The 15,257-nt window shown below is 41.3% G+C and overlaps 1 protein-coding gene across 1 annotated transcript in view; it reads left to right on the forward strand.

Annotated features, from left to right (window-relative positions):
* mre11a (MRE11 homolog A, double strand break repair nuclease) overlaps positions 1-13,121 on the forward strand; it is a 94,931-nt gene extending 81,810 nt beyond the window's left edge. The window contains exons 17-20 of the mRNA XM_085998770.1: positions 971-1,029; positions 2,225-2,292; positions 4,410-4,497; positions 11,946-13,121. Of these exons, the coding sequence (XP_085854896.1) occupies positions 971-1,029; positions 2,225-2,292; positions 4,410-4,497; positions 11,946-11,999 (269 nt within the window). The 3' untranslated portion in view covers positions 12,000-13,121. The remainder of the gene's footprint in view (positions 1-970; positions 1,030-2,224; positions 2,293-4,409; positions 4,498-11,945) is intronic.
* The last annotated feature ends 2,136 nt before the right edge of the window (positions 13,122-15,257 follow it).

Raw genomic sequence — 15,257 nt, forward strand, 5'->3', positions numbered from 1 at the left:
TCTTCTAAACACAGTTGTTGAGTGAATCAAAACAGACTTAATTACTTGCTGCAAATTTCTGGGTTCCAGTCTTATTCACCAGTGGCTCATCTCTGGGCTCTGGTAAAGACCTAATTTATTCACAGCGTATTTTCAATACTCTATATGGTTTTACAGCATATTCCCCATTTGTCTATATAATTATAGGTCTTTTGTTTAGTGTACATCTGTGGGGTGACAACTCAAAGTGTCAGGTGTCTGCAGGGTGGAAAATAACCACTATTGCTAAGTTAACCCCTGAATCCCCAGTCTGGATGACCACAGCAAGTGTAAGAGGATGAGGGGAGGAATGTGGTGGGAGGTCCACATATTCTCCAGTGAGCAATTGTTCAAGGTCTTGATGATTAGTAGGGGAGAAACCTTCCTGGTGCAACACTACACCAATGACAGCTTCAGCATAAACTAGAAACCTACCATGGGATGTAAAGGGCAGAAACAAGATTTTTAAAGTCCACTCTTGATAATTCGAAATTGATTTTTTTGTACCATTCAAATTATCCAGTAATTCGATGCAAGGGACTTCAAATTAAGAGTAGATTATAAAAATCATGTAAATAACATTGACACTTTACAAAACCTGCTTTAGTTGCAACTTAAAGTAGTAGGTAGATAGTATTAAAATATTACAGCTGTATCTTTTATGTGTAATATTTTTACCTTGTGTCAATCATGTGATATATTACTTCAGTACATTTGCTGTGGCATTTAGGCTGCAACAGAACCTGGTTAAGCACTAGAAATCATGCTGCAGATCCTCGACCACCTTGAGCACTGTCACAGGACATCACTAGTGTGTATAACAGATTAGAATTTAATTGAAGTAGTTGTAGGTTTTGAAACTGCCATTTTACTTATGGCCGCACACAATGTTGCTACTGTAAAATCTTTCTGATTGGCGAGTACATTGCTAGTAACCAAACTCTCTTTTCAGCCTTTAAAGCATCTAGCCAGCGTCCAGCACGGACTTTGCATCAAAGTACTCATGCGGAGGTAAAACATTTAATAGTTTATTAACCATTCATTACAATTTTTAAAATATATTTACACGAGTCAATCTACCATGACAGTGCAGATGTGAGGCAAGACCAAGTGCAGCATTCATGTCAATGAGGGATAGAGGACAGGAGAATAACTAGTTCTGAATGGGGATAACTGGACCCAGCCAGGGAAGGGAATGGGGGTGGAGAGGGGGGAGGAGGAGGACAAAGAGAGGGGGGGGTGGGGAGACAAGGTACAGAAACCCCTTTTTGTGGGGGGAAGACGGAAAACTCTTAACTGGGGGAGGGGTTCTGGTAAACTACCCTACTCTTAACCAAGCTCAGCTCCCTTACTCTCCTGCAGACTCTGATTTTTATCTCTGCACATGGGTGTTATGCGCTGCACCATCGCTCCTACAGATCGCATTTAAAAAAACAATCTCCTGTGGAAAAGGGAGCTGGGAGGCGGTTGTGACGGACTATCCATTGTGGGTGGGGGAAGTTTGAGAAACCTATTTCATTCCATTTCCAGGAGGAGTAGGGATTGTTAATATTGCCTTCAGTCAGTTGAGACCAAGCCAATAGAGAAGTACACAGCCCGCACATTGAGCAGGTTGCAGTATAATTGATTTCCAACAGCTGGCACAGCAAAATAAAAGCAGGGTTGGGGGCACACTGCCTTTTTAGATATGCCAGGGCCCCAAACCCTCTCCGTGGGGGCTGAGGGCCGTTGTTGTTTCATCTGCCTCGGTTGAAGAATCTCCTCGGTGATGAGAGTTGCTGCACTTTATTTTGCCAATACCCAAGAAAACTTTTAAGTTTACAGTTTTGGCTATTTCTTTTCCAAACCTAAGTTGCGTGATGGGTCTTTTTAACATTGTAAAGGCCTATCACAGTGTGCAACAGGCACTGCATCCAAATGTTTACACTTTTTTAATGGATTTTGCCATAGGTGGAGCCTGACTTTTTGAAATGGAATGTTGTGACATACTGAGCTTTTTTAATTATAAGTATATGTTGTAAGGCAAAAATTGTAATGCAAAAACACTTTACCAGTCCAAGCCAGAGTTCAAATCGAAGTGAAGTTAAAAATTTGATAAATATAATTTTGTGTGTATGACAATACTATAATTTTTTTTTAGAAAACATGTACCGTAGCATTTTTAAAAACTTTATAATGGGCATGTGTTAAATTTTGTATATTACAGGTTTTAATCAGTGACGATTCTGATTTGGAAGAAGCTTCTTTATCCAGTTCTTCAAAACCAAAACAGGGGTATGTATAATTTGTTATCATACAAAATACCAGAAACACACAACAGTAACAGCTCTTAATTGGCAAGTGGATATCACTGGGAGGCTCAGATACAGTGGAATGGAACACTGTCCTGGGTATCCTGATTTTCATATTTAAAAAAAAAAATGAGTAAGATTGTACTATGTCACTTGCATATAATATAAAGGATTGTGTACGCATCCTACATTTATTTTTTGAGTAAATTAAAATTCTACCTACATTCATGACAATAAATAGATACCTAGAAAGCTTTGTTTAGCAGTAACTGTTTTAATTTACTTGATACCTATGATTTTTAATAGTAATCTTAGAGCCTCATTCGTGCCCTTGAAAGGATATTTTGTAACTACCGTACCTTCTGTTTTGACGAGATAAGTAATAATTGTATAAGATTAATGGAAGTAATTGTTGCAAGGCTTTAAAAATTTCTGGAAAGCCATTTATCAATTTAGAATGGTGCTGCTTGGGTCTAGCTTCATTATGTGTGAAATGTTCTAAACAACAAACTGCAGATGCTGTAAATCTGAAAACAAAACACATGGGTAGAGTTTGCACTAGTTTTATCGGTGCAATCTTGGTGAAATTGGCTGAACCAGCGCAAAAGATCGGGGAATTTCAAACACGTTACGTCAAGCGTAAATCGAGTTCACACGACCTTTAATGCTGGTTTAAAAATCATTTTGCCCTAATCTGGCACTCGGCAGTACAGTCATCATCTATGGACAGTACAGTTACGTTAACGTGAAATCTTGTGTTCCCTGTAAAAATTGTACTTGTCTACAAAAATGTTATTTTGATCTCTTGTAATGTTCATTGCCTAAACTATATAATAAAAATTGTCACCCACATAGGTAAAATGTATCAATGAATACTGGATACTTGTATTACACAAAATAACTTTCACATATTTTAATGTGTATGCCATTTAATTGCAGCTTATTTCTTACTAAAGGCATTTTTTAAATACTGATTTCCTTTCATGGCTTCCAAAAATAGTACAATTACATCCATCAAATTTCTGTAAGCTTATTAAACTGAATATTGATAAATTAGCACAAAATACTGCAAACATTGTTACAAAGGGCAGCACGGTGGCATAGTGGTTAGCACTGTTGCCTCACAGCGCCAGGGACCCGGGTTCAAATCCGGCCTCGGGTGACTGTCTGTGTGGAGTTTGCACATTCTCCCCGTGTTTGTGTGGGTTTTCTCCGGGTGCTCCGGTTTCCTCCCACAGTCCAAAGATGTGCGGGGTTAGGTTGATTGGCTATGATAAAAATTGACCCTTAGTGTTAGGGGGATTAAATACGTGGGGTTACGGGGATAGGGTGGGATATGTGTTGGTGTAGGGGTTACGGGGATCGGGTGGGATATGTGTCGGTGCAGGCTCGATGGGCCGAAATGGCCTCTATCTGTACTGTGAGGTTTCTGTGATTTCTGTGAAAGAGGTTTTTCAGACATATAGGAAAGCTGTTGAGGTTTTGTTCATTAAATCTGTCTTTTGATATTTACACTATAAATAAGTATTACTTTTTTTGTATCAAAGGCTACAAACCTGTGAACTGTGAACCATGTGCTACACCGTGGCATGACAGATTATGAATCTGCTCCTGATTTCAATCATGCCACAGTAGACGATTGGTCGGAGGAGGCAAGGGCCTTCCCCAGAGGCAATGGAGTTGGGGGTAAATGATAGAACCAATTGTTCCATTAAATACCTCCATCTTAATATGACCCTTTCACTTGCTATATGGAAACTGGATAACCTTGTCTCCAAATAGTATTTCCTTGCCGCCTTTTGCAAGACCCGCAGCGAAATGATGCTGGACAACGTTCCCTATAAGCTGCGCAGCCGCTCTTGCCAGTCCTGCGCAGCCCGGGACAGACTTTTGCAATGTTAAAGTTCGCACATGCACGGAACTGTGGGACATGCAGCCCCACACCCAAAAAAATAGTTACGGGGAACATTAGTGCTGGGGCCACCTAATCAGCACCACTGCTTTACATGATATATATGTTGCAAAACAGACCCTTTTGAATTTCAAGCACATGGAAAATGATTCTAGTTGTTGATTTGTGATCTTATTTCATTTGTAAAGGACATCAAGCACATCAGGATCTTTCAGTAAAAGAGGCTCGCAAAGCCAATCTAAAGGAGTAAATTTTTATGATGATGACGATGATGAGGTAATTTCTAGTTTTCTTCCTCTATATTGTTTAGCAAATTAACCACGTTAGCTGATCTTGTTAGCGGTTCCCTCTCCTGGTATTGTCCCCCCGCCCCCCTTCAAATTTTCAGTCATCACCCACTTCCTCAAAAAACACACCCTTGACTTCATCTGTTCTTGCAAACTACCAACCCATCTTCAACCTCCCTTTCCTGTCAAATCCTTGAATGTGTTGTCTCCTCCCAAATCCGTGCCCATCTTTCCCACAACTCCATGTTTGAATTCCTACATTAGGTTTCCATCCCTTAAAGTCACAAATGACATCCTACGTGACTGTAACCGTGGTAAACTATTCCTTCTAAACCTGTCTGCAGCCTTAGACACAGTTGACCGCACCATCCTCCTCCAACGTTTCTTCTCCGTCATCCAGCTGGGTGGGACTGCCCTCGTCTGGTTCCGTTCAAATCTATCCAGTCGTAGCAAGAGAATCGCCTGCAATGGCTACTCTTCCTGCTCCCGCATCATTACATCTGGAGTCCCCCAAAGATTTATCCTTGGCCCCCTCCTATTTCACAAGGGGTGACCTCATCTGAAAACACAACGTCCGGTTCCACATGTACGCTGATGATGCCCAGCTCTACCTCACCATCATACTCAACCCTTCCACTATCTCTGATTGGTCACGCTGCTTGTGACAGTCCTGGATGAGCAGAAGTTTTCTCCAACTAAACATTGGGAAGACTGAAGCCATTGTCTTCGATCCCCGCCACATCTCTGTTCCCTAGCCACTGACTCAACATGTTCCCTGGTCACTGTCTGAGGCTGAACCAAACCGTTTGCAACCTTGCCATTCTATTTGACGCCGAGATGAGCTTCCAACCCCAAAAAACACTCCTCACCAAGACTGCCTAATTCCACCTCCGTAACGTCGCCTGTCTCCGCTCCTGGCTCAGCTCATCTGCTGAAACCTTCATTGTTACCTTTTTTACCTCTAGACTTGACTATTCCAATGATTTCCTGTCTGGCCACCCATATTCCACCCTCCATAAACTTGAACTCATCCAAAACTCTGTTGCCCATGTCCTAACTCGCACCAAATCCCATTCACCCGTCACCCCCATGCTCACTGACCTACATTGGCTCCTGGTCCAGCAATGCCTTGATTTAAAAATTCTTTGTTTTTGAATGCCTCCATGGCCTCGACCCAACCTATCTCTGTAACCTCCTCCAGCTCTACCACCCTCCGAGATCTCTGTGCTCCTCCAATTCTGGCATATTGCGCATCCCCGATTTTAATCGTTCCACCATTGGTGGCCATGCCTTCGGTTGCCTAGTCCCTAAGCTCTGGAATTCCTTCCCTAAGCCTCTCCACCTTTCCTCCTTTTAAGACATTCCTTAAAACCTACATCTTTGACCAACTTTTTGATCACCTGCCCTAATTTCCTATGTGGCTTGGTGTCAAATTTTGTGAAGTGCCTTGAAATGTTTTACTACATTAAATGCGCTATATAAATACATGTTGTTTTGTTCCTACAGCCAAAATACATAGTCAGAATTATTGCTAAACACAAATAACCACTTTGTAACTAGCTGACGAATCACTAAAAGCATTACAGCATTTTATCATTACTTCGGGATGTCCCACAGTGCTCCAAACCAATGAATTACTTTTGAAGTGCAGTTACTGTTGCAGTTGCTGCCTTTTAAATCAGATCTTAAACTGAGGCCCTGTTTGCCTAATTTTGAATGTGAAAAGCAGTGAGTCCCCCTGGTGTTCTGGCCAACACCTGTCCTTCACCCAACACCAGACTAGATTAATTGGTAATTTATCTAATTTGCTGTTTATGGGACTTTACTGTATGCAAATTGACTGCTGTTTTTGGTTACCTAATGACCGAGATGATGTTCATTGGCTATGAAGTATTTTGGGATGTCCTGAGAATGTGGTAAGGTGTTACATAAGTGCAGCTTCCTTCCTTTCATTCCAGCTAAGTTCAGCGCAAGCTTATGGAACATAATGGGGTGATTTTCATCTTGCTGCTGCCCTATTTATGCCTAGAAATGGGACGGTAGCGATTGTCTGGAGAACAGAAGCACTAACTTACTGCTGGCTATCTGCCCATTCTGATTTTCGGCTGTTCCTTGGTTTAGGTAACTTTTTCTGGGGGTAGCTCCAATCGTGGCCTAATGAATATATGGAAATTAGGATCAAATAGCCTTTTCAGGAGCTACTGAGTCACAGCTGACACCTGCGGCCGTGGCTCAGTGGGTAGCACTCCTCTGAGTCAGAAGGTTGTGAGTTCAAGTCTCACTCCAGAGACTTGAGTACAAAAATCCAGGCCGACACTCCAGTGCAGTGCTGAAGGAGTGCTGCACTGTCGGAGGCGCTGTCTTTCGGATGAGACGTTAAACTGAGGCCCCGACTGCTCTCTCTCAGGTGGACGTAAAAGATCCCGTGGCACTATTTTGAAGAGCAGGGGAGTTATCCCTGGTGTCCTAGCCAATATTTATCCCTCAACCAACATAACCAAAACAGATTCCGATCTGGTCATTATCACATTGCTGTTTGTGGGAGCTTGACAATTGGCTGCCGCGTTTCCTACATTACAATAGTGACCAAACTTCAAAAGTACTTCAATAGCTGTAAAGCGCTTTGGGACATTCTGTGGTTGTGAAAGGCGCTGTAGAAATGCAAGTTTTTTTCTGGCAGTGCACTTTTCTTCTTCAGCTAGTGTGTGATCACCAGCAGCGTATTTTGCAGGTCTGTCTGTTTTTATGGCAGCTGTCATGATGACTTTATATAGTGACAGTGCTCCAACCCTCCACCGTTTGCCCCTGCAGAGCAAATGAGAGGCTGGCTGCTTGGGGACAAGGGCTATCCCCACACACTTGGCTCTCGCTGCCTACATTGGTGTCTTCCTGCAATACAGCTCAGAAAGTGTTCCATTTGTTGATGGTTTACTATACACGCATAACTTTGCTCTGCAACAGGGAAAAGACATGGAGACAATTTCTGCTACCCTGCATTAACAGACATGTCCATCATCTCTCCTTCCAACCTCAAATAAACAGCATCAGCCTGAAGACCAACGATGATGATCATGTCAACTAACATGGCAGAGTCGCCAGCTACTACAGGAACAATCCACACAAAGATTTCAAAAAGGATTGTAATTTTGCAGACTTGTACAAATGCCGAACACTAGTTATCACTCTGGTGTGGGCTCTATTGTCGGTCTCTTTTACCTATGGGGCTCTGCCAGTGGCAGCAGCACGGGAGATGAAGGCTGCTTTGGCTCAGTCATAGTCAATGACTTCTAGCAACTTGGACTTAAAGGGGCCCAGCAACTGTCTGGGTAATATGACCCAGCTGGCTTTCTGGCACAAGAGGTGGCAAGGGTGTGGACATGCTGTCAGCCTGCGAGATGGCTGCATGTTCCCTTCCCATTGTATGACTGTACCTGCTATGGGGCTGGGACTCCGCACACCCATTGATCTGTAGGAGAGCAGACTGCAGGAAATCCTAGAAGCCCCTATTCCTTTGGTCTCTGAGCCTGTCTAAAACAGAGATAATGGTGGAACCCAGAGCCTGCTAAGCCCCGGTATAAGCATCCCTGAGAGATGCTATTACTGATGCCAGAGTCTCCTGCAGAGGGCACAGCTGCAGCATTCATTGATGTTACTACACAATTTTTCCCATTACTGCGATGTCTCTAGTTGAAAATTCTCTCTCCCTCTCTGCTGCTGATTCAGCCACTTTCACAGCAGGGGAAGAATTCCATTGGTTAGGTGATTGAGACAAGGCTATGACAGCAGTCACTGGTGCTTGCCTCCAAAAGTTCAGTTTAAAATGCGTGCATGCCATTTACCCACATATACACTCGGCTACAACCCTGGTTTTCCCATCTACCTCCTGCTTGATTCCTTTCCATTTTTAGCTTTTTATGCATCTTTCCTGTGCCTTTTCATTCCCTTCCTTAACTGTTAATGCCCATTTATTCTATTAATGCCTTAATGCATGTTCTTACTTTCTTTACTCTCTTTTGACTGCCTCACTGACATGACCTTTATATATTGTATTATCCATTAGTTTTCACCTCTTGCCAGCTTTTTAAAAACATGTGCAGGCCATTAAAACCATTAACTACCTCTCTGTGATAGAAGTCAACACCCTTAACTGTTGATTGTTACCTGTTGGTCTCTCTCTCTCTTTCCCCCACTCCCTGGCAGTTTGCAAAATAAATACGCCCTTAATAGGACTGATTTCCATTTTTGATGTAAGGGTCTACACTGGGGACGTTGACCTAGTTTTGACTTCAGATGCTGATGGACCTGCTGTGTTTTTCCAGCATTTTCAGTTTATCTTTTTTCTTCATGTTTTGAGAGGCCCATCCATATTTTTCACACCTAATTTTGATTGTACTTTTCAGTTGCTGTACCCTCAGGAACAGTTTTATAAGCAATCTTATGCAGCAAGGGAATAGGGTAGTTGGAAATGAATTTCCCTCCAGCAGATGAATATGGAATGAGATAACTGACTAATTTTGTTACATTAATAGAGGGTAGCAGCTACTTGACAATGGTGGCTATTAATGCAAATTTTAGCATCAACCTGTAATTTATTACTTTATGAATGGATTTTAGTTCCATTTCTACACAGCAGTATTCAAGAAAGCACGTGTGCAGTTTTAAGGACCAAGCTTTGATAAATTATACTTAACAATAGGCAAAGCCAGATTATCATATCAGCATATGAAAAGCCTAATGTTACCTTGGCAGAAGACACATCATTGTAATGACACACTGGAATCTATGCTCCTTTTAAAAAATAAATGATTTTTTTGGATTTGTGCAATTGTTGTACAGTTACAGCATGCTGCGTTACATACAGCAGAACTACAGGAAACTTTGTGCTATCCGGCACCGACAGGACCGAGCTGTTGCCGTCCCATCAAAACTGCCAGACAAACCAGCGCTAATGTTGAAACATACGGAGATTTTCAGCTCCGTATCTGGCAACAAACCCTGTTGCGCAACAGCTTCTAAACAGTCGGCCGTACCTTGCAAGCGTCTCTGTAGCTTAGCAACAGCTTCAGCGAGACCTTGCAGAGCCTGACTGGTGAGAAAAAAAAGCAACGAAAAGAAAAAAACCTAACGAAACGGCTCCTGATTTTTGCCGGTGGCTCGAGCATTCCGGACAGTTAACCTCCGGATAAACCAAAGTTTCCTGTAATTTGGATTGTACTTTTCAGTTGCTATGCCCACAGCAACCGATTTTAAAAGTAATTTTGTGTGACATAGGAACAGTGCAGTTGGGCATGAATTTACCTCCAGCATATGAATATGGAATGAGATGACTGACTCATCTCGTCACATTAATAGAGAGTAGCAGCTCCTTAACAATGGTGACTAGTAATGCCAATTTTAGCACCAACCTGTAAGTGTCAGTCAAGGCTCTCTGTGACTTATCTTGCACTGTTCTGCCTTGGTATTAGTTCTTTTAAATCAGATCACAGAAGTTATATTTTTACAGTGCATTGCAAATTGGGTAGGTAACATAATAAGTCATACTTTTATATCACAGTTGCTTGTATCTGTCCGCTATATTTGAAACCGATTGGGATTAGGAAAACATTTGATCTTGTATGAGGATTCATGAGGAATCAGCTGTTTAGACTTAAGGTTGACCGATTAATTTGCCACAGTGCTGACAACAAAGTGCCTTAAGAAAAACCTCTGAGATTAGTGGTTAGAGCTGAATGTCAATTGAGCCTTTATAGGTGTCTGGGGCACTGAATGTACCAGCAAATGCATCTGGAGATTTTCATTAGTTTTCAACTAGCGGGAGAGGGAAAAATGTGCATCACTTGTCACCAATTAACTGTTGTCTCTGTCAGTACTGGGGCCAGGAGCAACAAATACCCTGCATATAATGGGGAAGGTCTAATAATTTGTTACCTCCTCTGAATTAAAAATCGTTCTGTAGAAATGAACAGCTATCATGCAGACAACGGGGAACTTAAAAATCGTCCAAACAGGGCACCAAGGTTCTCTGATGCTGCACTGGAAGCCCTGGTCCAGGCAGTGAGCAGGAGGATGGAGATGCTCTGTTTCCCCTGCTCCCTCCCCCACCAGGGGGCTGAAAGTCCTCCAGGCAACACCGCCTGAGTGAAGTACTGAGGGAATGCTACATTGTTGGGGGTAATTTTTACTTCTGGCAGGGGCAGAAAACGGGCAGATTGTACACTGGCCCGTTGTACACCCTGCCTGATTTTCCTTTCCATTGACTTCTAGACCCACTCCAGAAACCTGGACCTTTCAATCCAGCACTGAGGGAGTGATGCATTGTCAGAGATGCCGTCTTTTGGATGAGCCATTAAATAGAAACCCTGTCTACAGCATCAGATGAGCATAAGTGATCCCATGGTACTATTCGAAGAAGAGCAGGGGAGGTCTTGTGTCATGGCCAACGTTTATCCTTCAACCAAATTTTTTTTAAAACAAACCCATGGTCTGGTTTTTTAATCTCGATGCTGTTTGTGGGACACTGGTGTATGAAAAATGGCTTCTGCATTTACCTGCATAAGTGTCTGCACTTCAAAAGTACTTAATTAGCTATGAAGTGCTTTGGGACATCCTCGGAATGTGTAAGGCGCTATATAAATGCAAGTTCTTTCTTTCTACTTTACTTAAGACCCTCTTCAAAACCCATCTCTTAGACCAAGCTTTTGGTCATCCATTCTAATCTATTCTCCTTTAGCTTAGCATTTATTTTTCTTGTTCCTCTGAAGAGCCTTGGACATTTTTCTACATTAAAACATGCTATATAAATGCAAATTGTTATAGTTAATGAATTTTGTGAGTTATGGCAAGTAACAATAAAAGGAACTGTTTTAAGCTGTATAAAGAAGATAGCATTCAGTCATAAATTGATTCAATTAATTCAGTCCATTCATCAAAATTATGTATTATAACTAGAAGTTGTTGGAACTAACCAACACGATTCTGAAATGATTTATACATTTGCTGTGACATAATCTTTCATTGGCTAAATGAGTTTTTGACTGTTTAGTGAATTAACTGCAGATGCAAATTTCCAATGACAAACTGTGTTAATCAATCCAGCAATTTTAGCAAAAGGATTCTTGCATCTCCGTGCACTTGACTTTTCCTCACTAACTACACAGTAATGGAAAGTTGCTTTTTTGGAGCACATTCAGTTTTTCCAGGAAGTGATGTTGCACCTTATGTACCTTCAGCTCTTTGATAATGTACAATACATGTATTTAAAGGTTTAATCGCCTGTTTAAAATACAGGTATTTAATAAATATGGTATAATCTAACTTAATTTTAATGTCTGGACACCACAGCCTTATTGATATGGTGCTAACTGATGTGAAATTTTGATAGTCTCACTTTGTGAAAGATTTGTACTCATTGTATCAATGCTATATGTCTATTCCCAGGATGAATATGATCCCTTTAAAAGTTCTACAACCTTGAGAAGAAACAGAAGATAACTTGTCAAGCCCCCGTAATGTGCTGATGTTTTACATTCTGGATGTTTTTGTTCAACGGTTGATTCGGTTTCAATTTTGTGGTAACAATAGTTAACCAACCGAGGAAAAAAAACTATCCCTGAAACATCTGTCCATTATACGTGGATACTTGTCAGCGGTGGATGTGAATACTTTTATTTTGTTTGTGAAAAATGTACAATACTGTTTCCTGTTTTAATATCTTTATCTGATGTGAATCATATTAAAAAAAAAGTGCTCCATTGTTCGAAAACAACAACATGGTGCCTCTAAAACTGTCTCTCCAGCTGCCTTGAAATGTTTTTTTATAATATAGAAAAGCCTTTCCCTTTTTAAAGAAAAACTTGTCAAATATTCTTGGATCTGCAATGAATCAAAGAAGGATTACCCTGATGTAAAATGTTGCTGCAATAAAAAACTGACTTGAGATTCTTGTACGTGTAGTTTAGGCCTGTTTTCCTTGTTTAAAAAAATATGTGCATCATCTTTAAGTATGTGTGAAATTGAAACTTTCATAAGCATGTATCAGTTTAGTTTAAAACTTTTGTAGTTGCTTAACCTAGAACATAGTAATTTTCAGTCAAGAGACTATTTGTTGAAGAAATAATTGAATATTAAAATATGAGCAGTGTTATTGTTTGTGTTTAATTGTTAATCTGTTGCTCAGCTTGAATATACAATAGAAATCCTTGTGTATAAGGCTGTTAATGCTCAAATTGTATTTTTGTTCAAAAGAAAGTGTGATTATTTTTATATAAATTCTCAACCACGATATATTAATATAATTAATCAAAAAAATACCATGTTTATAAATATTTTCTGAAAAGACCGTTACAAATCAATGAATGGAGTGAATATTGACACTGCCGCCAGGTCCTTGCGTGTGACATCGCTCGAGCCTGGCCCAAGTGTTAGTGCTGTGTTGAAGCGCTATACATTGAGTTCTGCATTTAGCCATGTAGAGAACTTCAATGCAGTACTGTCAGTCTACAGCTTGACTCCATGAAATTACACATTACATTTCTTCATTAATTGTATTATTGTCCTCACTTCCTGGCAGTGTAACTACAAATCTTGTCATTAAATGCAGCCAAATTACGCATGCACTATGCACCCTTTTAAAAACCTGTTCTCATCTCATGACATTATGCTGTCATTCAGTGGGACCGCTGGGGTCTGATTCTGAAAGGTTTGAGTGCGATGGGCCTATGGATGAAACCACTGCTAGTGGAAAATGGCATGCAAGTCAAATTTAAAGGGGTGGGGACAATTAAAGGTAAGGGTCATAATGGGGAGGGGAAAACAAAACTTCAAATAATTTCTGGAAGAAGTTTAAAAGATAATCTCAACCAATCAAATGCCATTGTCAATGCTGCTGGCGCAGGTGATTAAGAAGGGAAGTGAAAGGGACCTCTAACTTGCAGGTGTGAGTCTGCAGATAATTGATAGTACAAACCAGCACCCAGCCTCCTCTCTGTTAAATGAGAGGCTTCGAAGGAGGGTTCCCCTCTGACACTTCACAACACCATCCCATAGGTCTACTATAGCATGCCTGCAAGCAGGTAAAATCAAGTTTCAGGTCACAGCTGACCATTACTGTCCATGCAATTGTGCTAGTCCTTTGCTACATGGTAGCTGTAGGTGTCCTTATAGCAGATGGTACAGCTTGGTATCTGCTTCTGCTGACCCAGAGCTCGAGGACAGGTTCCCATGGTCATTCGCCAATAGGCTTGTCTACAGCTTTGGCTGCTGCAATTTTTGAGATATTCTGTTAGATTGTGTCTCGCGTTCAGTGTCACCGGTCACAATAGCTTGAAATGTTTGTGATTGTACACAACAATCCCTGCCTTTGCTAATTATCATTCCAAACATTATGATAATCAGCCTGGTTTTCACATTGGTGACTTACTGTAGAGGAAAAAATGTTGAATTTAACCTTAGAAATATAAAGTTAATAAATGTAGTTCGGGTAGTCCAGGAAAAATCCAAAATGTTACAGGCACAAATGGGGCAGTGAAGAGACCAAAATTGGCTGCAAATGTTTGACGTTGGAGTCTAGCCCTTTAAGAAACCAAGTCAGGAGCTGCTCAAAATTGTAAACAAGTGTAATTATCTTGGACAATAAAACCCAAGAATTCCTATGCTTGCTCCATGGTTTAAATAGCACTAAATTAATATGTAAATAACATGCTGTTTTGAGTTGTATGAAAATAATCTCTTTTAAAAAAGACTTTCATGTGCCCATTGTACTCCAATGAATTCTATAAATTATTCTGCAAAAGTTAAAATGTGCTCTTTGTGATTGACTGGGTAGGCACTGAGTTATATTAGTGTTGTGAGATCGCTTTTACATTCTTTTCTGCCTTCCACAGGTCCGAGATGATGCCGGTTCCACAATATTGATGCACTGCTTTGTTTCCATATGGAAAGGGCAAAATCACTAAGAGTCCAACAGCTGGTTGTTGATCTCCCCAAGGAGGCTCGTTTTCCCAGCAAACTCAGCTCGGTGGTTTGCTGTTTGCCTACCTAAGAGTGTTTGCTCAAAAATGAATTTATTGTTTGCAAAGCACTTTGGGATGTGATTGGCTTTTTAAAAAATGCATGTGCTCTGGCACTTACTTTTCCTCTGTCTTGCCCCCCACCCCTCCCCTTACCTCTCTGGTTTCATCTGTCTCAGTCTCATTCTTTCCCAATCGCTTTCTCTGTCTTCTCATTTTCTGTGTCTTGCTCTTTCACTGTGTATCTCTGTCTCTGACCTCCTTCACTGTTTCCTCCTGCCTTTCACTTTCCTTTTATCTCTCCCTCTGTTTCATTTTCTCTCTCTCACTCCCTGACTTAGAAATTGGATTGCATCCAAATTGGAACATGATCCTGGTGCAGTGCACACCGCACAAACCTTATGAGGCCGGTGGCAGGACCACGCAAAATTAAACCACTGGCTTTATTTGTTTATTACTGGTGAGGTGAGGTTGCCAGTCACTGCCCCAGAGGCAACTCGTTGGTCCTGGGAAGATCTGGACAAGGCAGTAGAAGGAGGGTTGGAGGCAGGCAATCAGGAGGGGGGGCGAGGGGCAGCGGCCCACAAATTTAATGTGAAGCTGGGAAGAGCATGCGCTAACAAATTTTGAACAGGGAGCCTTAAACAGGTGTTAGGCCCTTTGCATATGCAATTAGGGGGCCTGATATCTGTTTCAGGCACAAGCCCTGGTCGCCTATTCAGGAGTGTTTACCAATATGAAA

The sequence above is a fragment of the Somniosus microcephalus genome, chromosome 10 (assembly GCF_052327205.1).
Source record: "Somniosus microcephalus isolate GS21.2 chromosome 10, FLI_Smic_1.0, whole genome shotgun sequence".
Lineage (NCBI taxonomy): Eukaryota > Metazoa > Chordata > Chondrichthyes > Squaliformes > Somniosidae > Somniosus > Somniosus microcephalus.